This window comes from Emys orbicularis, chromosome 13, assembly GCF_028017835.1.
Source record: "Emys orbicularis isolate rEmyOrb1 chromosome 13, rEmyOrb1.hap1, whole genome shotgun sequence".
Taxonomy (NCBI): domain Eukaryota; kingdom Metazoa; phylum Chordata; order Testudines; family Emydidae; genus Emys; species Emys orbicularis.
In genome coordinates this window covers 44,900,233-44,927,808 of record NC_088695.1, presented here as the reverse complement: position 1 = coordinate 44,927,808, position 27,576 = coordinate 44,900,233, and the positions used below count along the sequence as shown (strand labels likewise).

Genomic DNA, 27,576 nt, shown 5'->3' with positions numbered 1-27,576 from the left:
GGGACCTTAGAAAATGCCCCTCTCTCCCTCTCCCCCTTCCTCCCCCCCCCCCCCCCCGGCCCCACAGAAGCTTTATCACAGTATTTCACTGAATAAAATGTTCCATTTTATTTTGGTTTAATAATTAGATAAATATGGGATGCACCATTCCCGTTTGTTCTTCCTGAAGCCATCTTATTGGTTTAAAAAAAGAAAAAATTGTGTCAACAATGATATCCTAGACCATGAAGAATACAGTGACCAGGTCTTTAATGATCATGTTGAACAAGTGCCTCCAGAATTTCATGGGAAAGAAGCCATCAGGTATGGGCACTGGAGCGTGTTTGTTTGGTTTCTATCGTGTTAAGGCTTACTGGAGTCCAATTACTAGAGAAATGTAAAGACTTGGATTTCTATTTAATCTTCCCCATAAAGTACCCTGGACCTGTTTCTCCAGGAGGTCTGTGCTGAGAAGTAGAAGACTACTCTAGGAACCCCCTACAGTACCTGCCTACCATTAGCCCAACCTAGGAGCAGAGTTTTAGGAAGAGCCTAGCCCTTCGATTCCAATGTTAATTCAAACCTGTTTGCTTCTTTTTCAGTATCAACAATATTAAAAAAATGTATAAAGATAAGGACAAGATAGTGAACGCTTTAAGAGGTAAGGAGGGAAGCCTCTGAAAGTGAAGGTACCAGTGGGTATTTTATCCAAGCACCAAGCTACCATGTGTCCATTAATCCCATGCCATCCCATGGGTATTTTTAGTCCCTGTGAGGCACCTAGATACCAAGGTGATGGACACCGTTTATAAAAACAAAAAATGATTCAACCAGGACTTTGATAGCTATTAATAATTATACGTGAAAAAGGAACTTTTTGGGCCCAGGTACCCAGTTAGTTGTGGGTATTATTTAGCCCATTCCATTCTCTGGGCACTTATCCCACAAATCTGAACCCTCAATATAATATACAGGAAGCCCGTCAACATCCACAACCCCCCTCTCCCCTCCCAGCTCTCCTCAGAAGGGTGAAAAAAACCGGTGGGCTCTCCAGTATAATGGAAAAGGTTAACAAGTCCTAGCTCTGGCATGCCAGGGTGGGGAAGTTTCCAAATCAAGACCCCCTCATGCCGAAATCCCTGAGCAGCTCACTCCTGTTTACATTAGACGTGCTTCAGCTTAAGCAGCTTTGCTGATGTCTAGTTTGATAATATTAGCTAGATCAATTACCCAGTTACCTGCATCAGAGTAACAGCCGTGTTAGTCTGTATCCGCAAAAAGAACAGGAGTACTTGTGGCACCTTAGAGACTAACAAATTTATTTGAGCATAAGCTTTCGTGGGCTAAAACCCACTTTATCCGATGAAGTCTCTAAGGTGCCACAAGTACTCCTGTTCTTTTTCCAGTTACCTGTAGTACCTGAAGCTTGGGGAATTTTTAATCCTAATTCATAGCCCTTCTCTGGTTTAAACTTCCTTTGCTTTACCTTCTCACCAATACCATTTTTTTATATTAGGTTTGTTGCTTAATGTCTATGAAGGCCAGATCACTGCATTACTTGGTCACAGTGGAGCTGGGAAAAGTACGCTACTGAACATCCTTAGTGGACTTTGCCCACCTTCAGAAGGTAAAATTATCTAATGTCAAGCTGAAGGGAAGGTTACCAAAGTGTGATTTTTTTCCCGCATCTATACACACCTTCTGGGTCTCTGAAGGAATGAACAGTTTATGGTTACATGTGGGAAGGCACAATAGAAATGTGTGATTATGAGTAGATGGGAATGCCCATGTGCTGTCAATGAGCTGGAAATGAATGTCACTTCACTAAGGAGCTCCTTGAACCTTCCTCTGAAGCATCTGATACTGGCTGCTGTCAGAGATAGAACATTACAGTAGATAGACCACTGATCTAATATGGTAGGACAATTCCTATACTCCTACATATTCATAGCAGGGAAGGGGGTGTGATGTCCCAGATTGAGGTGTCATTAGAGGAGGTTTTGGAACAAATTGATAAACTAAACAGTAATAAGTCACCAGGACAAGATGGTATTCACCCAAGAGTTCTGAAGGAACTCAAATATGAAATTGCAGAACTACTAACTGTAGTCTGTAACCTATCATTAAAATCAGCTTCTGTACCAAATGACTGGAGGAGAGCTAATGTGACGCCAATTTTTAAAAAGGGCTCCAGAGGTGATCCTGACAATTACAGGCCGGTAAGCCTGACTTCAGTACCAGGCAAACTAGTTGAAACTATAGTAAAGAACACAATTGTCAGACACATAGATGAACATAATTTGTTGGAGAAGAGTCAACATGGTTTTGTAAAGGGAAATCATGCCTCACCAATCTACTAGAATTCTTTGAGGGGGGTCAACAAGCATGTGGACAAGCGGGATCCAGTGGATATAGTATACTGAGATTTTCAGAAAGCCTTTGACAAGGTACGTCACCAAGGGCTCTTAAGCAAAGTAAGCTGTTATGGGATAAGAGGGAAGGTCCTCTCATAGATTGGTAACAACTGGTTAAAAGATAGGAAACAAAGGGTAGGAATAAATATTCAGTTTTCAGAATGGAGAGAGGTAAATAGTGGTGTCCCCCAGGGGTTGGAATTGGGACCTATAAAATCATGACTGGTGTGGAGAAAGTAAATAAGGAAGCGTTATTTACTCCTTCTCATAACATAAGAACTAGGTGTCACCAAATGAAATTAATAGGCAGCAAGTTTAAAAGAAACAAAAGGAAGTATTTCTTCACACAACACACAGTCAACCTGTGGAACTCTTTGCCAGAGGATGTTGTGAAGGGTCCACCAGTGGCTATTAGCCAGGATGGACAGGTGTGGTGTCCCTAGCCTCTGTTTGCCAGAAGCTGGGATTGGGCGACGGGATGGATCACTTGATGATTACCTGTTCTGTTCATTCCCTCTGGGGCACCTGGCACTGGCAATTGTTGGAAGACAGGATACTGGGCTAGATGGACCTTTGGTCTGGCCCAGTATGGCCGGTTTTATGTTCTTATGTTTCCACGCCCTGCTAACTTGTCCTCCTCTACCTTCTCCAAGCACAAAAGTTTCTACACCATGTACTAAGCCCAATTTCCTCTCCTCCCGTTCCAGAGACTCCCCTTATTTCAAGCAGATGAAGAACAGGGGATGGGTGAATTAGTTAGAATAAAATAAGAGTCGACCAAAACTTTCTCCCAAAATTTCATCTGTTCCCTAATGTTTGAAAATATTTGGTTAGTGTTTGTATGTGTGTATATTTTCCCTTTTATTTTTGCACAGCCTTATATTATCAAAAGAAAGCAAAATGTTTGCACTGTCTGCGAATTTGGCACACCTGGCAAATGATTTCTCATGTTGGTAACATTTTAATCGATTTATTTATTTTCTTAAAACAAGATCATGTAAGAAAATTTAATCTGGTAAAGTAGGTTAATGCTTTTGTGGGATACACACTAGTGGGTTACATCTACTGTGGAAGCAACACATTGCAAATATCCAGAGTTTTCTTTCATCCAGGTTATAAGGGTAGATACTTTTGCTCAGATTTCAATATCAATGTCTGACATACCATGCATTCTAACAGCATGTTATGCTTTCTGTTCCTCATGTTTACCTTTGCAGGCTCTGCCATGATCTATAAATACAAAGTGTCTGAAATGGAGGACTTGGAAGAAATTAGGAAAATCATTGGAGTTTGCCCACAATTTAACATTCAGTTTGAAGTTTTAACAGTGAAAGAAAATCTAAGGATTTTTGCTAAAATCAAAGGGATTCGGCTAAAAGAGGTTGAACAAGAGGTAAGTATGTTTCATATGGAAGATGACTGGTGAGAAACCTTGCCTTTGACTAGACTTAAAGGGCCAAATTTTCACACTGGTCTCTAACTTTGTATGCACCATTTTATAAGTGCAATCATAGAAGTGTCCAAATGACCCATTTACACATACAAATAGCATTGGCACAGTACTCACAAATTCCATTTGTTCTAGCAAATTATTATTGGTTTGCATTAGGACCTCTAAGTGATCCTGTAAGCGAGATCGGGGCCCCATTGTGCTATTGAGAGACAACCTTGACCCTGTCCCAGAAAGCTTACAATCTAAATAGGCAAGACAGAGACAAGTTGGGAGGGGACACAGTGAGGTGAAGTGACTTGCCTAAGTTTACATAGTAGGTGGTGGCACTTCCAGTCCAGTGCCATAGGCTGGACTAGTAGCTATCTCCCCAGGGCTGCCAGCACAAGATAAGAGGCCAGGTTTGTACATTTATCCAAAAGGATATGAAAGCTCAGGTAGTAACTCTGAGCAGGAGTCCTGGAAGCTTGGTAGTAGTGGGGGATGGGGAGCCCACAAGGCCCTTCCCCTCTCCATGGCCCCATCCCCTGCTCCTTCTCTTCCCCCCCCAAGGCCCTATCCCCCGGCCAACCTGGAAGCCGGAGCCGAGCAGTGGTAAGAGCTACCAAGGGAGCCGAGGCTGCTGCGGGGAATCCCAGACCCTCCACCTGCCGTGGACAGGGGGCTGGGGTTCCTACGGGTAGCCTCTGGTCCACATCCACACCCCCTGGGGCACATCCACACCCTCTGGGGCACATCCGCACACCCTAGGGCCCACCGCCCAGGGCAGGTGGAGGGTCCTGGGCTCCCTGGGCGGCTCTTACCACAGCCCAGAAGAGGAGCAAGGGCAGGGCCACAGAGAGGGGCTGGGCCTCATGGTGACGGGGGGGGGGCTAAGGCCCACCTCGGTCCCCCCCACTGGGATGAGGCTGGCACCATGGGCAGGGGCTGTGCGTCATTGTGGAGGAGCTGGTCACCTCATCAGCTCCCCCTCCGCGAAGCACAGCCCCTGCCGGAGCTGCTCCATACAACCCAAGGCTTGCAGTTTGGGGACGGTGGGGGCAACACAGCCCCCTGCCTCCCAAAGTACACCCATGTTAAAAAGTGGGAGGGCCATTGCCCCCCTGCCCACCCAGTTCTGGCACCCCTGACTGAGAGGTTATGGGGGGGGAGGGATCGCTCAGTGGTTTGAGCATTGGCCTGCTAAACCCAGCATTGTGAGTTCAATCCTTGAGGGGGCCATTTAGGGAACTGGGGTAAAAATCTGTCTGGGGATTGGTCCTGCTTTGAGCAGGGGGTTGGACTAGATGACCTCCTGAGGTCCCTTCCAACCCTGACATTCTATGATCATATTACATCCTTCCCATTGCTAATGAAAGTAATGTATTAGTGTGACCTTTCAAATGTTCTCTTTTATTTCTACTGTGGGGATAAAATGCCTTTTTTTTTCTTTTTCTTTTTTTCAAGGCAGGAGTACATTATTTGTAAATGTGGGGTTATTCTCAGGGACCAAAAGACACATGGGGTATGCCTACACTTCAAAGAAAAACCCGCGGTGCCAAGCCTCAAAGCCCCGGTCAGTTGACTTGGCCTTGCAGGGCTCTGGCTGCAGGGCTAAAAATAGCAGTGTCAATGTTCCCAGGCTCTGAAACCCAATGACGGAGGAGGATCTTGGAGCCCAGGTTCCAGCCCTAGCAGAAACGTCTACACTGCTATTTTGAGCCCTGCAGCCTAAGCCCTGCGCACCTGAGTCAGTTGACCCAGGATCTAAGACTTGGTGCTGTGGGGTTCCTTTTGCAGTGTAGACGTATCCTGGAAAGTTCTATTAGGTTAGTTTGCATGTTGTCTGGAGAGCATGGAGGCTACCAAATGCATTATGCACCTCCATTATGTTCTTTCCTGAGCCACAGGGCCATCCTTAGGATTTATGGGGCACTAGGCAGTATGATTAAACTTGTGCCCCTGTGCCCGATGGCAGCCCGGGCTCACGTGTTTATTTGAGATAAGCGTGGTCTTTTGAAGGATTTATTTAAAAAACCATATGTCTGGAGATCCAAGCATTTAAGGCTAAAGATGAATACTCAGATTGTGCATCTAAAAATCTATGCAAGGATTTTTTAGAGATGTGATTTTATAATCTTCAGCAACACACTAATGAAATATTCTTAAAGCAAATTTTAAACTACGGACCTGTAGACTAACATGTTCTGAGTAAATATTACAGTAACGCACAACCGTTTTTGTCAGTAAATTCAGAAACTGACGGTATATACCTGGGGTTGGCAAATGCCTGTTAAATGGCTTCATTACCACTTGAATGGCTCTTTAACAGTTTCAATGTTGTGCTAATAGGTCTGACAGGCTGGAAGAGTTTTTCACTTTTAAGTACTAGATCCCCACCCAGCTGTGGTGGGAGCCTGCAGGAAGGATCAGAACAGGGATAGGAAGAGGTGGGAGGTGGATACTAAGATCCCGGGGTGCCCCAAATTTTCGGGTGCCCTATGCCGTGCTGCGTAGGCCTAAGGATGGCCCTTCTGAGCCAAGTCTGGTGCTTTATGGTGATGCCTGTGAGGGACAAATGTCTGACACCATCCAGCCATCATGTTTTAGGTCTTCCAGGCGGGGGTCTTTTACATTCTGCTTTCATGGATCAAAATCAAAGATGATTCTTGCAGGGAAGTTGGTTAGGCATTCAGAGCAGATATCTGTACCACCCATATTTTAGAGACAATTGGGTGATTATTTGAGAGTGTGGGGGGACCTGGAAATCCAAATTTCTCTCATTGTGCAATCCACATACTTCCAGCTTATGAAACAGCTCTGAGACTGATTACTCCACTACCAGATGTTCCCTTTTCTATTGACTCTGTTACAGTCGTTGGCCAGGCACATACAGTCCAAAGATTCAAACTACATTGTTTGGCTTTCAGCAGTAAACAAACAGTAACTGTTTGCATATTTGGTTTAGCTACAATAGTCAGCAGGAAACTAGTTAATGAAATCATTGAACATTTTGTTCATGTGTCCATGAACTTCCCACAGCAAATTTAAACCCCAGGATAATTCTACAATGAGTTTCAAAGAGGGTTTTCTGTGTCCTATGTAACTGGTTTTGTTTCCAAAATAAATCTTTGTTGTTGCTGTGCATCTGTTGGTTAAATAAGACCAAATGAAAAACTGCATTGAGCGTTACATGAACATGTGTCATGTTAGCGAATTGAAACAATCTCAAGCTACAAATTCCTCAATGGTGGTGGAAGTTTCTAATAGCCACACGTGTTCAGTTTTTCATTAATTAGAGTTGTTTCATGGTCGTGACAAAGATTAACAATAATAATGAATCTGCATTTCTATAGCACTTTCATGTGAGTACTTTACAGAGCTTAGTGAGCATTGCCATACTGAGCAATTTTGCAGTTGAGGAAACTGAGGCAGCGAGCTGTGATTTGCCCTGCAATGAAAACCAATAGCAGAACCAGGAATAAAATCCAGGTGTCTGAACTCCCAGCCTTTTACTCTAACCGAGGACCCTGTATCATTAACGATACCTGACTTGGCACTTTGCAGAGTCCTTCGTGTCCCACCAAACTAGGTCCCTCTTAAAACCTGATCTCCTTTCTCCAGTTCCACTCATCATACTACAGATCCACATGGCCTCTACACTAGAACATGCTGCCCTACAGTTAACATGCCTTTAACAGGAAGCACATTCAGGCCAATGAGTAAGGCAAGAATCCATGCATTAGGTGGGGCCGGGGATTGAGCAGCTGTGGAGATTGTTCACAAGCAGTCCCTGCTAATCAAAGAATCGTAGAAATGTAAAACTGGAATGGACCTGGAAGGCACTGAGGCAGGGCTAAATATTATCTAGACCATGCCAGACAAGCGTTTGCCTAGCCTGTTCTTAAAAAACTTCAGTGAGGGAGATTCCACAACCATATTTCCAGTTTGTCAAGATCATTTGGAATTCTAATCCCGCTCTTCAAAGCACTTGCAACCCGTCCCAGCTTGGTATCAGCCGCAAACTTTATACTACTCTCCATGCCATTCTCCGCATCATTTATGAAGATAATGAAAATAAAACTTTTATTCACAAAGTTCTATTTAAACCAAAGTAACACCAGCCAGCAAAGTTCTTGGCCCTGTTCCATTCCTGCTGCTCAAACCAACAATAAAAATCCAAACTAACCTTGTAGACAAGGCCACTTTTGTGTTTCGGAGCTCTCAGCCATGGTCTCTTGTCAGCAGACCCCTCACTCTGCCTCCCATGGGAGTACCCCAGCCCCTTTTAAATGTTAGTTCAGCTCCCCATGGTTGCTTCAGTGCAAGGAGGCATTTCCAGCTGGGACTATGAAACCCCTGCTGGGACTGAACCCTCCCTCCCCCCCACAAAAAACCCACACCAATGTCAGGCTCAGCAGGCTCCAATGGTATGGGGCTACCCAGGGGACACAGAATGACTATACTGTACCTGTATCTTTTCACATAGGAATGGCTATTTTCTTACAAAGTTCCCTAAGATACCACTTCTGGATGTGCCATTATTTAGTAATTATACCCAATACTGCCAGCCCCACATGTTCAAAAACATGTCAGAACCCACCCACACCCAAAATGATGGGATTGGCTTAAAAGTCATCAGATTTTTAAAATAATAATAAATATTGGGTTCTTTAATTTTGCTTTACTTTTGGGGGGGGAGGGAAAGGAAGCTGAGATTCTCGTGAAAAAATTGGATTTCACCAGCTGGGCCTTTAAGACAAAACACCGCACATTGTGAGACCTGCAAATCTCAAGAATTGGCCACACTGGAAATTGTATCCCAGAATGACTGCATGGAGCTCAGCAAGCATTTTGGGGTGTAACACTGGTTTCATAGTCAATTATTGACATCCAGTAATTTTTTGTAACCCAGTTCCTGTGCTGCTGCTGCGTCCAATGTTTGGGATACAACAAATAGCTCTGAGGAAAATCTTAAATGACTAGCTTGAAACCAGGATGTTCTCTGTTCCCTAGGTCCAAAATGTTTTGACTATGTTGAAAATAAAAGACATCCAGGACTGCCAAGCTAGCAACTTAAGCGGTGGACAGAAAAGAAAGCTGACCCTTGGAATTGCCATTTTAGGAGACCCGCAGGTAAGATTAACATCAACCTGTTGGTAGGACACCCTGCTGAGAAGAAGGCAGACAGGCTGGTGAAAGTAGCCAGAAGCTGCTGACTTACTTTGAAGAGCTGTGCTTTTCATTATGCTATTTATTATCCATTCGTTATGTGTATTGTCTTATGCAAGGCATTGGAACCTGGTCACAGGCCATCTCTGTCTGTGTGCCTGTCACAGGCTGCACCACTCACTGCTAATCTGGCGCCATCTCTTGGTCGCTCCGCGGATTAGCTCTTGAGGTCGCCACCCCTTTGCATGCTGTGACACTGTCTCTGCAGCTCCTCTCTCATTCCTGGAATCCTGCAGCACCCTCTTTGTGACTCAGCCCTCCAGCTAGGTTACTCAACGTTTCCCACTCTTGGGGTACAGTCCTTCAATTCTCTGTCACTCCCACAATGACCCAGGCAGTGTTCCCGTTCACTGCACCGCCGGTCTATGCCACGCCCTGGCTGGGAGGGGAACCTGGGCCTACCCTTTACTCGGGCTTCCAGTCCAGGGACCCTCAACCCAGCAGTTCTGGGCTTTCTTCTCCCAGTCCTCACTGCTCCTTCAGTGGGCTGCTTCCTACCCCTCCTTGCTCTGGGTACGAGCCCCAAACCCTCCTTCCTCTTCCCAGGGAGTGACTGCCCTTTCCCAGCAGCAGCATCTGTCTTTGCCAGCCTCCTGCCTTTATAGGGTCCACCTGTTCCTGCCCAGCCGAACCTGCTTACGACCAATTCCCTGCTCCCTGACTCTTCCACCAGGTGCAGCCTGTGGAGTTAATAGGCCTACCTAGCCACCTGAACCCCTTCCAGTCCTGTGTGGGTGGTGGACACCCCATCACGGTACCAAACACTCATCGTGCCATGCCCCGTACAGATTGGTCAGGCTTCTGGTCTCTCCAGAGGGTGCTACGCCATAGGCCACTGAGAGTCATCTTTGCCCTGGCCTAGCCAGTTGTGCTAGCCAAGCCTGTACACACTCAATGTAGGACAGCATTCAGGAACAGGTGCAGGCTTGTTATGCCTTTCTCTGTGACTCTCACTGTAGCTGTGGCTCGGACCTCAAATGCAATTTCAGTTTCAGTGCAGGCAGACTGTGACCAGTGCAAGCTGAACCCCGCACCAGGGCAGTGTTGTGGGGTTCAGAGCCTCAGTCGAATCTAGGGGACCAATCCCGGGTATTAAGGTATGCATGCTGCCTCTTCTGATCCAGAGATACTGGTGGCCATTTCATGCCTAGGCCCTGCAGAGGGAACCATGACTGCATGGGCCAGGATCTCTTGCTTACCCAGGCAAGAACGCACCCAATGGGAGATGAGGGTAGGGTGACCAGATGTGCTGATTTTGTAGGGACAGTCCCGATTTTTGGGTCATTTTCTTATATAGGCTCCTATTGCCCCCCACCCCCTGTCCCAATTTTTCACATTTGCTGTCTGGTCACCCTAGATGAGAGCACTTAGCATCTGTATAAATAGAGCTGTATCTATCGATTTAATTCTCTTTCCTTTGAATATAATGTTTTCCGCAGGAAGTGTTGGATTTAGATGCTTCAGTCCCATTAAAATCCTAAACACTCCACTAAATGTGCAATTCTAAACATCAGAATCTGTGTCCCGGTCACAGAGTCTTTCATGTGGCTGGAATGGAATGTTTTATTATTTCCTCCTGGCAGGTTTTGATATTAGATGAGCCAACTGCTGGATTGGATCTCAGTTCCAGATACCATGTATGGAGCCTACTGAAGGAGCATAAAGCTAACAGAGTAACCCTGTTCAGTACCCAGTTAACGGATGAGGCTGATATTATCGCTGGTGAGCACTGGATTTCTTGTTACCCGAGAGATAATGATGATGATGATAATAGTAACACAGATGTCATTTTCTGGACCAGAAATTTTCCAGTGGAACATTGTTCTGTCAGCAAATGCCGACTGGTCGAAAGGAAAACGCGTTGCGGAAGTATGTCAGCTTTGACAAAATTTCATTTAGGAAAAAAATATGGAATGGAGCATTCTGATAATGACCTTTTTGGAATGGAACATTTCAATTTTCCAGTTTGAAAGGATTTTTCATTTCAATATTTAAAAATTTTACATTATGTAATATAAAATTTAAAAAGTAAATCTTGGAATGAAACATTTTGATTTTATCCAAGTGAAATGTTTCAGTTTATATGAATTTTTTTTTTCCAGAATTGCATTTTGGTTTTTCTTTTCATTCCATGTTGGAACAGAAAAAAGTTCAAAATCTAAGAATTTCCCATGAAATGGAAAAGCCAGTTCCTGCCCTGCTCTCAATGTCATAACTTGTTCTGTCCTGACTGTTGAGGAGGTTAGTCCCTGCTGTCTTTAGTACATCCATTTATTTATAAGACAGACCAGGTCAGTGAGGTAATATCTTTTACTGGACCAATTTCTGTTGGTGGAAGTAACAAGCTTTCACGCTTCGCAGAGCTTTTCCTCAGGTCTTTCACAGGCCTGAAGGAAAGCTCTGTGAAGTTTCAAAATTTGTCCCTTCCACCAACAGAAGTTGGTCCAGTAAAAGATATTACCTCACACACCTTGTCTATCTCATGTCTGGGACCAACACAGCATCAACAACATGGCAAGCACTTATTTATAGATACTTATGTCTCCCCTCACTCATTTTTTCTCTCTAGTGAGAAACAATCTCCCATTTTAGCTCTATGGTACAAATTATTTTGTTTCTGTTTCTTTAGACCGGAAAGCTTTTATCTCCCATGGGAGGTTAAAGTGTGTTGGCTCGTCTCTCTTTCTGAAGAGAAAATGGGGAATCGGTTATCACTTAAGGTGCAGTATACTGAGCTTGCGTTAAAGGGATCCATTTTGATTCTATATTTCTTTGGGGTGGGGACAGTGAAGGGAATAATAATCTCTATATTGTCAAAATTAATGTACACTGTACTGGTGTGTATTAGTTTTGTCATTTGTATATTAAGCATCTTTCTCAGCTATATATTTTATCTGTCTAAGTACTGAACATCTGTTAATTTTAGTCCTCTGACCGATACTAAAAGAAAAAGATCTTTTCACACATGGGTAAAAAAAATTTAAAAATGTGCAAAACAGTTTAATCGTTCATGTCTAAAATTGGCATTGATTAACAATAAAGTATGTAGATAACCAGAGGACATAAGGTTGGTTGGTATTGTCCTTTCCCCAGCTTTTGCTCCATTATTTATTTGAATTGTCACTAAAGGAAACTCTCAATAACTTGAATGGGAACTTTGCCTGCATAAGAGTTGCATAAGGGCCTCAGAATTTGGAATGGTGGTTCTGCAAACCCTCCCTCATGTGAAGAAGAAATCAGCATGGGTCACAGAATGAAAGGGAGTTTTGAGACTTCCAAGAAGAAATGTTTTACTATTGATAAATCTCTGTCATTTAGCATTATGGGGCCTGGCAAAAACTTTTTTTTTTTTACTCATTTTTTTTCTAACATTTGACAAATTGTGCAAAGTTCTTGATGTAAATGATCAGTTCAGTTATGAGGACTACATTTGGTTTCCTATCCAAATATTTCATTCCTTCATTTAAGAGAATAAAATCCCACGCTGCTGAGGACTATGTGCCTGATCCCAAGAGGTGTTTTGCTCTCTCAACTCCAACTTAATTCAGCGATTTCTTTCTGGGGCATATAGTGCAAATGTGGAATAACTGTGTTTTATGTGCTATCTTCTAACTACACCCAAAGAAAGCCCCTCTACAGCTGTGAACTCTGGCAAGCTATTCTCTGTGATAGACTTTCCATATCTGATGTTCCTGTGCTTTTCATGCAACCTTTTATTTCTCTCAGGAATCAAATCAAATTCTCAACTGCAGGTGGCAGAAAGGCAAACCCTGGAGCTGATCCTGTAATTAGATTCCACTCCTGCTCCCACATCACATCTAGTATGTCAGACTTCTCCGTTTGTTTGAGAGAAACAGAACCCTTGATAGTTTAAACAGCTAACATTCCAAATGCCGAATAGGTGTGTGATTAGAAGTCTTTTTACATATATGCTAGTGGACAATTCATTTCTGAACTTTCTTCAAAAGACTTAACTTTTTCCAACAACTTATTAAGTGGCTGGCTGTACATTTCTGGATTTGTTGGATTGTTCCAGGATGAACAGAAGAGGCACAGTTACAAATATTTCCTTTTTCTTTCCTTTCCAGCCTGCACATCAATGACTCTTGTGATTCTGCAAAAATGACATCTCTGGTCCAGCAGCATATTCCCAATGCTAAATTATCTGGGCAGAGTCATGAAGAACTGATTTACATGCTGCCCTTTGAAAATGTGGATAAGTTCCCTGGTAACTATCACTTTGTAATTTAAGAGTGACTCTTTAGGATGTCGTAGCAGAGAAGTTTCAGAACAAGTCTAAAAGACTCCTGGAAGAAAATATCCATAAGTAAAGGTGTCTGAACTTTTTTTTCTGTTAATGTTTTGCCTTCATTATTTTATGTCAATTGTCTCTTTAAGCTGAGCAACCCCATTTTACCATATATTTTTAAGGAAAAAGATAATTAACAGAAAGGGCTGGAGGAGACAGGTGGTGGTGTGAATAAAGTACGGAAGATCTGGTTTTCTGCCACCTCTGTTACCTTTGGCAAGTCATAGTTACATGCTATGTTCCTCCATTTCCACATCTGCAGAGTCAAGATGAGCTGTGAGACTTAATACACAGATTCATAGATTCTAAGACAATCAGTGATTATCTAGTCTGACTTCCTGTATAACACAGCAGGAAAACTTCCCCGAAATAATCCCTGTCTGGACTAGAGCATGTGTTTGTAAAGGACTTGGGGATCGTACAATGAAAGGTGTTGTACAAGTTGAAACTATAATTATTGTATTTTATTTTATTTTTTGAGTGCACACCTTCCCAGTGAGCATCTGTATCAGGTTGGTTGGATATCCACTCTCCATAAAACAGCCTGGAGAACTGTTTTGTATCACTTAACTTTTTAAATGCCTAAATCCAGTCATGATGGAGGCCAATGGGAATCCATATTTGGCCCAAAGTATTTAGCAGCTACTCTGTTCTTAAAGCTTAAAAATATGCAACTATAAGAATGCAACTATTAGATATTTTTGTGTTCTAGAACTGTTCTGTGATCTAGACACTCATGCGTGCCAGGAGATTCTGAGTTACGGCATTTCCATGACAACCCTGGCTGATGTGTTCCTGACACTGGAAGAAGAAGCAGCAATTGATCAAGCAGGTAAAAAAGTCCAATACTGTCCAAAGTGAAAAGGATGACTCAGTCTTTACAAAGGCAAAATTCTCATTGAAGTGAATGGGAGTTTTGCCTAATAAGAGCAGTGGGATTTGTGCCAGAATCATGGATCAGATAAATCCAAATAAGTAACCTTATGGTATTTTCTGTTCCATTGAAAGCATCCCGAAGGCCTCTTTCCTGATTTTTGAAACAGTTCTTTTCGCATTTTTATAATAACTGCCTGGAATCCAGAATCTCATTCTGGTCATCTCCAATCAGATGGTGGATCTCAAAATAAACAGAACACTCCCAAACCTGCCCAAAAAAATTAAGCTCACTAGTGCCAGACACACATGCTGATGTGACTCATCAGTGCTACAACTTAGTAATGGTTTGGTATGTCCTGTAAAAGCTTGAAACTTCAGCCTCTGAGTTGAGTAGCCATTTCCAACCCCAGTATCCAAATATCCATTTAGGGTCCTACTCGCTGATTTGAGAACTCAGATCAGGAGCATAATTTGCTATAGAGGGAGTAGCACCTCTCCCAAACCTTGGTTTGCCCCCCCCCCCTCTGAATTTTCATAGGTTGATATACTCCACCTTTTCCCCCCTCCCACAACTTTGCAGGATAGAATATAATCGCATATAATGTTCTACATAGGGACACAACTATGCCCCTTCCCCCCCCCCCCCCCCCAAGAGTTTTTCTGAAATTACTCCCTGGACTCAGATCTAGAGTCGGGTGCCTTAACTTAAATGCTTACATTTGAAAATGGAGCTTTGCACAATGAAGTGCATCCCCTGCACAGGTGCTGTTGCTACCGTAGGGAAGGGGCTTTTGGTTCCAAAGTGACTCTAAGACTTGACTCCAGTTCCTCAAGGTATGTCTACACTGCAATAAAACACCAGCAGCTAGTCTATGCCAGCTGACTCGGGCTTGCAGAGCTTAGGTTGTGGGGCTGTAGAATTGCAGTGGAGCCTTTCGGGCTTGGATTGGAACCCAGGCTTTGAGACCACTCCTGTGAGACCAGGCTTCAGTCTGAACCGGGGCTCTCTCACCTGACCCAGTTGAGGTGATTGCAGAAGGGATTGCTGGGTAAGGCGACCCACCCCAGTGTCCCTCAAAATAGGCAGCTGCTCTCTGTGTGGCTTCAGCCAAAGCCGCCTCAGCCCTGTCACCCATTATCTCAAAGGCTGCCTCTGCTGTCTGCTTTTTTCGGTTTTGTTGCTGCCTCATCTTAGCTCTTAAGAGAGGGATCAGTGGTATGTAGGTCCCTTAGTAGAGTCCTCACAAACAGAGAGGTTCTCCATCTTTTTAGTGCTCCCTTGCCCAATTTGCTTGACTGCAGTCTCCATCAGGGTGACCCCGGCATGTTTGGTGTCAGTCGCTTTTTCCTTCAGTTCCCAACAGGGTCAATAGCACTTTATTGTCCTCCGACTCAAAACTGAGCCGTAATTTAACCAAAATGTCTGCCGATGTCACATAACCAAAATGCAAATGAGGCCTGGCCCACTCTGTCATTTCCCCTTGCTCGCTAGCAGTTACTCTCTCCCCTGTGGAGCCTCAGTTCATCTGGAGTTCTGAAGCAGCTCTGGGTCACTCATCTCCCATTGCATCAACAGGTGTCAGTAATGAGCTTTTTAGGTCTTCCAGCCACTGGACTTACACATATATTGTTCCACGGTTAATCAATGGTAACTGAATTTGTAATATGTGGCAATGAGATGCAGATTAAGTCAATTTGTTTGGTAAATCATTCCCCTCCTACCCCATTTATTTGTAATCTGGGATTGATTCCATATTGCTCTTCAGTGAAGCTAAAAGGAAAGAATTTCTGTGTTCCAAACACCCCATGATAAGGGGTAGGCTTTAACTGGCCGATTTCTTTGCTCCTAGATTATGGTGTTTTCAGTGAGGAGCAGGCAGAAGAGGAAAGAGACGCCTTCTCTCCGGACGAATTGGAGCAAAGTCTCCTGTCACTCTCAGACACTGGAAAGGCGACTGTAAGAGGCACAGCCCTCTGGAGACAGCAAGTCTGTGCCCTGGCAAGAATTCGCTTCTTAAAGCTAAAGCATGAGAGTCAAACTATTAGGTCCATGTAAGTGCCAGAGTGTATCTGATCCTATATATGAAAAGCAAAAGCAAACTCAGACTGAATATGCCCCCAAAAAAACTGAAAAAATTTCTGACTGGTATTTATTTTGTCTGTCAGCACTCAAAACAACTTGCAGATTAAACAGTGAATTCACCGTAAATAACAAGCAGCTGAGAACAACTTTTCAGCTCATGGCACCTTCACAAGTGACCCCCCTGGCTGTAATATTGTTTCTATCTGCCTGTTATTTTCTGTGGCTTTGCTATTCCACAGGAGACTTTCCTATAGCTTTGCAAATGAAATGTAATTTGGGGACTTGTTTCTTGTATTCACTTGTGCTCAGGTATTGTAGTAAGGTCACTGTATCAAAATGTACCAGCCATCTGGGTCCCAAGGAAGCAAGAGGGTTACTTACTGAGTGAGAAAGCTCTAGCTCTCCATATCAGGAATGTGAGAGTTAATCAGCACGGTCAGGAGACAGCTTGGGCCTGTTAGCTGTCTGGAAGCAACTAAACAGAAGTATGAGCCAACAGAAAGGGGTACTTTGAATATGTGAGAGAAGCAGAATCATGTAAACCCTGCAAACTTCACTGCAATCTCACTTTGCCTTGAGATGCTTTGCTTAATGGTTTGTGTTTAGGGGTGTGTGTTTTTTTTCATACCACCCTCCAGGAAGAAGAGTTTAGAAACTATTTTCAACCTATTAAAAAGTTTTTCAGTTTCCCCTGAAGGGAGAGAGGGTTCAAAACAAAGACTTTCTTGTTGTTTTGGTAGGGCAGCTAAACCAGTCTTCCAAGGAGTTTCAGAGACCATGTGTATCTCACCTGGAGAAGGAAGTTACCCCAGATCCTGTACTCTTCTTGCTTTACTTTACTGAGGAACCATGCCTAAGAGATAGGGCCCTCAGGTGCAGGAAGGGAAGTGGTCTTCGGGAAGGTAATAAAGGGAAGTGAAAGCTCTTCCTGACCCTTTGCCCTGGGTCCCAAGACTATGTCTCCCTGATGCTTGGCAGATGGGAGCTCTGCTTCCCTCCCAGACACCAACTGACCAAATATAGAGTAGCCCTATTGGACTCACACATGTTTTAAAATTGCTACAGTAGATTCACCAGTCTAGGCAGAGGAGAGACTGTGCATGTGGTTTGGCCCATTTGACTTAGACATCATTTTAATTAGAAATGGGCCAAACCAAAATCATAATCACCAAACCCCAGATATGTGTCTGGATCTGAACTTTGAGGCCTGAGCACATCTTTGATAATATAATTCTTTATTAAGACTGAAGCTGGTTTGTCCTTTAAAAGGACAATCGCAGTTCTTGAGACTGTATTGTTAGAGCTGGTTGAAAAATTTCCTGCTGACCATTTTTCCATCTGAAAATGCCATTTCATCAGAATCAAAACTTTCCATGGGCACGTGTCAAATTGGATGAAATTTTGTTTTGCGGGGCCAAAAAAACCCCAAAATAAAGCATTTCAAAATGCTCCGCTTTGACATTTTTGGAATGGAACATTTTACTTTTCTCTTTCAGAATGCCCTTTTGTTTTGAAAGTTGATTTTATATTATATTATGATTAATAAGGAAATCAAAAGGAAACATTTACTCCAAAACAACTTTTTGAAAATGTTTTGTGGGAAATTTCAAAATTGAACATTTTGTTCCCATTTGGAATGAAAACAAAATTTGAAATGACTGAATTTCCTTTGAAACAGACATTCTGGTTTACCCCACAGCTCCACTTATTCTTATCATTGTTTGAGGGAAAGAAACAACACCAATGGGATAACATAAGTAGATACCAGGTTCTTAAACGACAGAGCTAATATAGGGAGAAATGAGTCTGATACCAGGTCTGTGAAGGATGGTGGCCCCAGCAGGGTGAAGGGCAACAGCTTCTGGGGTCCTGGCTGCCAGGCGCTGAAGTGGCAGCTAGAAGTCGCTCTACCTGGCTCTGTATTTTTCTATAATCTGCCCAGGCAGCCACATGGTCCAGTAGGAGAGGGGGGTAGCCATATCAGAAGAATCTCTTGTCACCCACCATAGAAATTTTCAAAGCCCTGCTCTTTCCCCAGGGCTTTGTCGCTTGCCTCTGGACACAGTCCCAAATTCTTACCTGTATGCCATCCTCAGCCTTTTCCGCCCCTCTACCTCCTACCATCCTTGCCCATGGCACTTCTCCCCATCTTCTGCTCTGGTTTTGCTCGCTGTCCCTGCAAGCATGGTTTATGCATGGTATGCTCATCAGAGCACTCGGTTGCCTGAAGCTTCTCCCTGCCAGGCACACCTCTGGGTTGAAGAAATGATAGGCAGAGACCAGGTGCTGTCTTAAAGATTTGTGATCCTTCCACATCCCTGAGTTGCATGGCTAGACTTTTAGCTCTAAGAAGCCTGCAGGTTTGTCAAAATCAATTGGTATGATGCCAAAAACATGGTGATAAGAGAGTATAAGCATCTTATTTTGATTTTCTAGCCAACTTGGCACCATGGATTAATAAATGGATGTATATTGTAACTCATCACCTACTCTTCCATTTTAGATTACTGGTGTGTGGTCTTCTTATACTGCCTTGCCTGATCTCCAAGATACTAATTGGTGGAGGAACTGTTGCCCTTGCGAGGAAGGTTTCACCTCAGATGTATTTTCTCCAACCTGGACAGCAGCACTACCGAACACGTCACACCAGCTTATTGGTTCTTAACGATACAGGTGAGAAAAATGGAATTAAGAATGTCAATGTTGGAATCTACAACACAGTACATTGTAAGTGTCCTGCTGATTTTTTTTCTTTTGAAGAAACAAAGTTGCAAAGTATATTCCAGCACTAAATCCTAGAGTATCTTAATAGTGATTCCCTAAATAATTCATACAAGATCATTTTATTTATTAGTTTAGACCAGAACAACATTTATTGTTTGCACAGTGCTTTGAAAATGTCAGGTGTTATAATCAGAGTCACTTGTAATCCACTATTAAATGGCTGTTGCATTTGCCATGATATCCATACCTTGCTGCATGAATCATCTCCAGATTTTTTTTTTTAATTATATTTCTAACCCTCATGGTTCTAAAGTAAACCTTGGAAAACTGAATCAAGTGTAAGCTGATTCTGATTGGTTTCCTGCGTCTTCAGAAAGTCTGCACTAATAACTTTGAAAGGTTTGACCAGCCCCATTCATCTCAATGGAATGTCTAGTTGAAAACGGAAATTATGGGGAACTGTGGAGAGCAGACTGAAAGAAAAAAGATGGGCAACAACTCTGCTGATTAATGATTCAATGAATGTTTCAGAATATTTCATTTAATAAAATATTCTGAGATTTCAACTTTTCATTGTGATTTGAGACAAAAAGCAAATTTCAAAATCTCTGAATTTCCATCCTGTAGGAAATGATATTTTTTTACCAGCTTTATTTCTCACCATGCAAACTTCCTGATTACTGTGTGCAGCAAAGTAGTTTTTGCTAAGAAATACCTTCCTATTAAAAGGTCAGACCAGGCCCCCTTTCAGAAATCCATCACTTGAAAAATGTTAGACGTGTAAACCAAGTGAAATGGAAGAATTTCAAAGAGCTTCTCTCCAGACTTTTAGCTTCCAATAGACCTTATTAAAGTGACATTAGAATTTTACTAGGAATGATCCTAAGCCACATAATTCAGATCTGGACACAGAATTTCTCACAGACTAGGGTGTTTGGATGGGATCTTCATTTTGATTTTATCATTCTTGTGCTTTTACTATAAAAGAACTGTCTAAGTTCTGCTTTCTCTAATTTGTTAGGTTCCGACATTGAGGACTTCATCCATGCTGTGAAAAGTCAGAATATAATGTTGGAAGTAGCTAATGGGAAAAGCATCTCAGATGGTCAAGAATACAATGGGGCTATTAAAGTATCACTTGTAGACAAGGTAACTGAAACTAAGTATATATAACATTCTGTAAAACTTTACAACTCAAAAACCACTGATGGAAAATATTATCGTTATTTATTATTATTAGAGGTGGATTCAAGCAGCAAACTTTGGATCTAGCCTTTCCTATAGCTGGGAGACTTGTTTTTACTTTGGCTCATTATACAGAAATGTTTTCTACAATGAAATCCAGATCTAGAGCTTACATCCAAACTTTGGCAACTTCCAGGTCAAGGGGTTGGTTTATGCTCATCTCTAATTTATATGGTACTATGAATGCACATGATATTTTCTATAATAGTACAAAGAAAAAGGTCTCTGCCTCAAAAAATAGATTAAAGAGGGTTTTGTTAGAAGAGCAATTTGAAGCATAATAAATTTAAAAAAAATCTTTGGGTTTTAAGCTAGCAAATGTAACAGGTATCATAAAAGTTTCATGGAGCAAGGTCAGCATACAACAATACTAGAGATATGGGGGTTTGAACTGTAAAATCTGGGCCAAATGCTATGCTCGCTTACACTGTTGGAATAAACTGAGGGCAAAATTTAACCCTCTGCTTTTTTCAATCCAATTTCCTCAGCTAGCTAAAGTCTAGTTTTTAGCGTGAAGACTGACTAATCTTTCATTTCTTCAGCATTTCAGATTTTCAATGATGTGCCATGCCAAGAGAATCAATTGCTTTCCAGTGCTTATGAACATCATTAGCAATGCATTACTAAGAAATTTAAATTCCACGAGGCGTATTCAAGTCTCGACTCGGATGCTCCCTATGGTATGTATTTGACATTCTGCCCAAGATTTTCAAAAGTGATTTGTTATTTTGGAAACCTCAATTTTTGGATGCCCAACTTGAGAACCCTTAAAGAATCATAGAAACATAGACTTTAAGGTCAGAAGGGACCATTATGATCATCTAGTCTGACCTCCTGCACAATGCAGGGCACAGAATCTCACCCACCCACTCCGATATCAAACCTGTGTCTGAGCCATTGAAGTCCTCAAATCATGGTTTAAGTCCTCAAATCATGCTGAGCACTCACCCTCTGAAAATTAGGTCTCTTTAAAGGGTCTCAAGGTGAGCACGCAAAAATGGAGGCACCCAGAGCCACCAGTCACTTCTGAAAATCTTGCCACTACGTGTCCCTGTGTTCTCTATTTTATATAATTTGAGGTCCCTTTCACCTGTTCTGTTTTCCAAGCTAAATGACGCTAGCTCTTTCATTCTCTAGTCATGCGTACAATAAGTCCCTTCCAGACATTCTTGTCATCATCTTGCCTTTTTGCTGAATTTTCAGTCTGTGCTATTCTATATTCCTTGAGATGAGGAGACCCAAACTGTACACATCATTCATTACAAATGCAAACCTGTGTTTTACAGGTGGTAATACCGTTATGTTTTCATAGAAATTAGAGCTAGAAAAGAACTGCTAGGTTATGTTATCCAGACAGTGTGGGACAAGTCTTTAAGTCAAGCCATTCCCATCTCTGCCACAGCCAGTGCCAAATTGTTTCCACCCGTACATTTTCTAATGATTTGTCACGTCCAGAGAGATGAATGGCCATTCCATCTCTATGTACGTTAGCCTCTCTGCGTGGGAAATTTCTGCTGGAGTGTGTGTGGATTCTAGGGTGGGGGGGAAGGTAATTATTTCCCAAGAGATGAGTTCTTCCAGTCCCCTAATCATTTTGATTCTTCTCTGCATTTGTTTCAATTTGTCTCCATCCCCCTATATTGTGGCTTCCAGAATTGAATGCAATATTGCAGGGTCAGTCTGTAGAGAAGTGGCATTGGCTGTCACCTCTCTGGGTGCCTTACAAAAAGGGGTGCTTTGAGGTTGCATAGACATGATGTCTCTGCAGATGCAATTTCAAGCCAGATGTTTGTAAAGCAACCTTCTTATCAAACTGTCTGTACTGAGCCATCTTGATTATCACTTCAAAAGTTTTTTTTCTCTTACTTAATTGGCCTCTCAGAGTTGGTAAGACAACTCCCATCTGTTCATGCTCTCTGTATGTGTGTGTATATATATCTCCTCAATATATGTTTCACTCTATATGCATCCGAAGAAGTGGGTTGTAGCCCACGAAAGCTTATGCTCTAATAAATTTGTTAGTCTCTAAGGTGCCACAAGTACTCCTGTTCTTTTTGCGGATACAGACTAACACGGCTGCTACTCTGAAACCTAGGATACTTTTGTTTCTTCTGCTGTATGTTGACATTATTTAAAATTTGTTCTATTATTATTATTTATAGGCATTACATAAGCACCCACGGCCATTATATGAAAGCATATTGCCATTTTTTCTTACTGTTTTTTAGATACTAAATGGGCACGGATTGAGATTACTTTGGCATTCCATTATTTTCATGTCTGTTTTAGCTTCTGGTTTTGCACCTCACTTTGCAATGAGCAGCATAGGTGATTACAAGGTAAGAATGGATACTTTGGGTAGGTAAAAGCAAATGTCATATCTGCTGTGTTTCTTGTTTTTAACAATAGATCATTGCTTTTTCACCTCTTGTAAAAGATCTGGTGAGAAATCCAACCATGTCAGTGCTGTTTCCCAATTGGAAAAACGTGTGTGTGTGTGTGTGTGTGTGTGTGTATGTGTGTGTGTGTGTGTGTATTTTTATTTTTTAATATCTGTTTTTCCTAAATGTATTTCCCATTCCATCTCATTTAGTGTAACTATTTGACAATTGAGTGAATGCCTTCTCTTTCCTTTCCTAGATAAAAGCTCACTCCCAGCTGTGGACTTCAGGCATGCTCCCTTCAGCATATTGGTGTGGCCAGGCTCTGGTAGACATTCCTCTCTGCTGTGTTCTTCTCTTCACAATGACTGGGATTATGTTTTTAATTAGTTATCAAGCTAGTCTGACTCCTGGATTATTAGCCTTACCTTTGGTAAATTTCCTTTTAATAAACTATGTGGAAAATTCATCTTCAACAATAAAATAACTGGGGAAAATTGAGGTCTGACTTTTAAAAAATGTTATCCAAATACTCTAGGCTCTTACATATCCTTCACCATCCTGGTATTGAAGCACCTGTTTTCTATTCTGAACTTTGGGGGGCTTGAAAGATCTGTGTTGAAATCTTCATTAATGGACATAGCAAGTGCTGACCTTAGAGAAAGGTTTAACACCCTAAGAAATCCGTGCCACCTCATTTTGTCAGTTGTCAAATTGACTGTCTTTTTCTGGAGAATCTCAATACTAGAATTACAGCAAGGCTGTTGTACAAGAGCACTGTGCTGTGTCAGGATAGCTGGAGGGAGAAATGTGCCCATCACCTGGCTATCTATGCCTGATTTTTCACTGCACATTACCATAAGTTTGTCACTTTTTTCAGGACAAAATTCAACATACATGTTCAGAAGGGAGAAATAGCTGTCCAGTCTTAGCATGTTATTGGGTTTTCAGTTTGCAAGGAAGCTGTGTTCACTACAGTAGCATCCTTTCTCAGCTCCAATTCCACTTTGGTTAGGGTTCGGTAGCACAAATGTTCCATCAAAAATGTCTGTGATACCATTTTTATCCTCTAAATTTGTTACTTATTGTGTGTGTTGGCATGATGCTCATTCTGATTCTCTCCATTCAGGTTGTGTCTATATTTGGCTACGCAGCATCCATTGTCGTCCTCACTTATGTGATCTCTTTTGCTTTTCGCAAAAGGAAAAGCTACAGTGACCTTTGGGCTTTTATCTTTATATTTGTAAGTATATATGGATCGGGGGGGGGGGTCATAGTGTCGTTGAAGATTGGATTTTATCATCGTGACAATTACAGATGGATCAAGCAGAAAAAATTCAGAGGACATAAGTGGGGTTTTCATCCTGGAGTTTTGTTCAGCTTGTTATAAGGATAGGTGCCAATTTCAAAATTTGGACCTGGATCTCACTTTGGATTTCAGATTCAGAGGTTAAGAGGAGCTCCTGCTTCCCACTTGTCTAGCATCTGAGCAGGACATTCCATAACTGCTAAGACACCTGCAGTTGGAGCATGCTCAATGGGGCAATGCTCTCGAGCTGATATCTTCAGAGAAGCAAAATGACATGTATATAATTTTCTCTAAAAGTGGACTAATGGGTGTGTTGCTTTTTTTTATTGTGGCTTTCTAGGTTTCGTTTGTGCTTAATGGGATTTATTATATAACCCATGTGGACTTCATCACGACCATCCTCACTGCCTTGATTCCTATCTATACGTTAGCTGGCTGTATAAGAATAATTGTGCAGGTGCGTGCGGAACATCATAAACTCCAGCCATAATAAACTTTTTTCTAGTTTTAATTTGAAAAAGTTGAAACCAAACCTAAAAAAACCCAAAGGAGGTTGGACGAGTTGTTTGTAGCACACTGCCAGGTGCAGTCTTGCTAGCTATGTACCATGACCTGACACCTTGGGTTAAAATTTCACACCAGTGCCATGATTCCTACCAATAATAGTTACTAGAATTCCCAACTGTACTGCATGATGAAATACCACTTTGCATCTACAGAAAACCACCTGCATGACGAAATATTGATCCAAACAGCATATGATAAATGCAGCACTGCAGCTATTCACTGGGAAGATGGAACCAAATATGCAGGCCAAATCCTAAGCAGTGCTGAGCATCTTTAATTCCCCTTGACTGCAGTGGGACTATCCAGGTGCTCAGCCTCTCTTTGGAATTGGCTCTGTGGTTGTATTTTGTATCTATGAGCACTCTCCCCAAATGTAAGCCCTATGCCAGTGACTGTAGTGGACTGGTGAAGGTCTGGTGCAGAGGGAACAAGAAGATGAAGGCAAGGAGGCAGCTGGCTAAGGAGCTGCACAGGTTGTTTTCCAAGGGGTCAATATGGAAGTGGAGTACGTGAGGGACTGTAATGAGAGGAAGGGAGAGAGCCAGAAATCAATGTGGAAGAGGAAGGTGGATGGGGAGGAGTCAGGGAGGCAGTAAGTCACATCTACCTGGAGAAGAATGAGGCAGGAGGAGAAGTGAGATTGGAGAAGGGTTGAAAATAGCAGGAGAGGAGAAATCTAGTGGCTCTATGATGGTCCTTTGGAGATGACGCTGGGCAAGGGCTGTGGGAAGAGTGCCACCATCAGAGAGGGCAGCTGCAGACAGAGATGGAGGGAGGTAAAGGACCTGTGGATGGTGGACATTCCAGAGAGATCAGGGGAGAGAGGATGGGGGGGAAGTTAGAGGTGAAGAGACTGGCAGAGCGGATGGAGGTGATGGCAGCGAATGGTGGGATGAAGGGAAAAGCAAGGCTTGGGGAAGGGTTGCCGGATGCAAGAAAAAGAAGGCAAAGGAGCAGTGGAAAGTAGGATGAGGGTCTACTGGGGGTAAGAAAAGGTAGGAGATGGATGTGGGAGGGAGAAGGGAGAACATAGCGGTGGTGGGAGGAAAACAGGAAGCAAGGGGGTTAAGATGGAAGAGAAGATGGAGGATGTGATGGAAGCGGAAGGTTCAGGGATGCATCACCTCGATCTCTCATTGAGTTATAGGAGCGAGTCCAATCATGCCAAACCAATGAAGTGCCGAGTAATTGTGCAGCCAAATGATAAACTGTAAAGCCCCTTTGAAACAGAGGTCTAGGAAGGTCCCATACACTCTCTAACAATACCATAAGCATTGCGGTGAGCTTATATATGTTTAAACACAGAGGGATACATTCAATCTTATCTTACATTCAAAGGATGTAGGTTTTCACTTTTACTCTACACTGGAAAATGTTGCTGTTTCTAATCTATAAATTGTTTTATCCTTATGCAGGTGTCGTCAGACCATGAATTTTTCTCCTGGGCAGAAGATGAAGAAATGATGCTGAGCAGAGTACACTTGCTAGCTAGCCTGGCAGTAAGACCCAATTTCCATTTCTAAGATGATGTGAAGTTTTCCTGTTTTCAACGCCCGCCCCTTGCTGAATGGAGTTTCGTTGCAGAAAATTTCTCATACTGCTGCTCTGAGATTTAAAAAAAGAAAAGCAAAGATGTTCTGCCCAGTCCTGTGATGTGCTGAGCCCTTTCAACCCCCCATTGACTTCAGGGGGAATTGAGAGGGCTCGACATCTCACTGGTAAGGAGGGGCCATCCATTCCAGCTACCTGAGGGGGGACAGTACAAGTGTTACCTTCACAGCATTTTTCGTGTGGGCGTGTGAGTACCCTTGTGTATCTGCCACTCCCTGAAGGCTCTCCCCACACTCCTGCATCATAGAATCATAGAAGATTAGGGTTGGAAGAGACCTCAGGAGATCATCTAATCCAACCCCCTGCTCAAAACAGGACCAATCCTCAACTAAATCATCTCAGCCAGGGCTTTGTCAAGCTGGGCCTTAAAAACCTCCAAGGCTGGAGATTCCGCCACCTCCCTAGGTAACCCATTCCAGTGCTTCGCCACCCTCCTAGTGAAATAATGTTTCCTAATATCCAACCTAGACCGCTCCCCCACCCCCCGCAACTTGAGGCCATTGCTTCTTGTTCTGTCATCTGCCACCACTAAGAACAGCCGAGCTCTATCCTCTTTGGAATCCCCCTTCAGGTAGTTGAAGGCTGCTATCAAATCCCCCCTCACTCTTCTCTTCTGCAGACTAAACAAGCCCAGTTCCCTCAGCCTCTCCTCGTATGTCATGTGCCCCAGCCCCCTGATCATTTTCATTGTCTCCAGTTTGTCCACATCCTTTCTGTAGTGGGGAGCCCAAAACTGGACACAATACTCCAGGTGTGGCCTCACCAGTGCCGAATAGAGGGGAATAATCACTTCCCTCGATGCAGCCCAATATGCCATTAGCCTTCTTGGCAACAAGGGCACACTGCTGATTCATATCCATCTTCTCATCTACTGTAATCCCCAGGTCCTTTTCTGCAGAACTGCTGCTTAGCCACTCAGTCCCCAGCCTGTAGCAGTGCATGGGATTCTTCCATCCTAAGTGCAGGACTCTGCACTTGTCCTTGTTGAATCTCATCAGATTTCTTTTGGCCCAATCCTCCAATTTGTTTAGGTCACTCTGGACTCTATCCCTACCCTCCAGCATATCTACCTCTCCCCCCAGCTTAATATCATCTGCAAACTTGCTGAGGGTGCAATCCATCCCATCATCCAGATCATTAATAAAGATGTTGAACAAAAATACATAGCATCCTCCTCCTTCCTTCTTCCCACCACTATCTCCATTTCCCTATCCTTGGTAGAACTGATTTCACCTCCCAAGTGAGTGCCTTAACCACTGAGCTATAATCCATCCTCGCTCTCTCTGCTAAGACAACAGAGTCAACGTCAGAGCCAGTATTAGATCTGGGTTGTTCCTGCTCTGTCCTGTGTGCCGATCGCTAGGCCATGCCTCTGGTTTTTTTTGCACTCCGTTTATCTTCACATGGGATGCTAAAA

General features: G+C 42.9%; 1 protein-coding gene across 1 annotated transcript in view; it reads left to right on the top strand.

Moving 5' to 3' along the window:
- LOC135887613 (ABC-type organic anion transporter ABCA8-like) overlaps positions 1-27,576 on the top strand; it is a 58,232-nt gene that overhangs the window by 17,364 nt on the left and 13,292 nt on the right. Inside the window, exons 10-27 of the mRNA XM_065415332.1 lie at positions 129-303; positions 582-640; positions 1,496-1,606; positions 3,611-3,786; positions 8,839-8,958; positions 10,638-10,776; positions 11,684-11,774; positions 13,143-13,282; positions 14,076-14,195; positions 16,090-16,291; positions 18,826-18,995; positions 20,068-20,195; positions 20,834-20,971; positions 22,520-22,630; positions 22,932-23,105; positions 23,802-23,942; positions 24,322-24,438; positions 25,964-26,047. Coding sequence (XP_065271404.1) covers positions 129-303; positions 582-640; positions 1,496-1,606; positions 3,611-3,786; positions 8,839-8,958; positions 10,638-10,776; positions 11,684-11,774; positions 13,143-13,282; positions 14,076-14,195; positions 16,090-16,291; positions 18,826-18,995; positions 20,068-20,195; positions 20,834-20,971; positions 22,520-22,630; positions 22,932-23,105; positions 23,802-23,942; positions 24,322-24,438; positions 25,964-26,047 — 2,396 coding nt within the window. The remainder of the gene's footprint in view (positions 1-128; positions 304-581; positions 641-1,495; positions 1,607-3,610; positions 3,787-8,838; positions 8,959-10,637; positions 10,777-11,683; positions 11,775-13,142; positions 13,283-14,075; positions 14,196-16,089; positions 16,292-18,825; positions 18,996-20,067; positions 20,196-20,833; positions 20,972-22,519; positions 22,631-22,931; positions 23,106-23,801; positions 23,943-24,321; positions 24,439-25,963; positions 26,048-27,576) is intronic.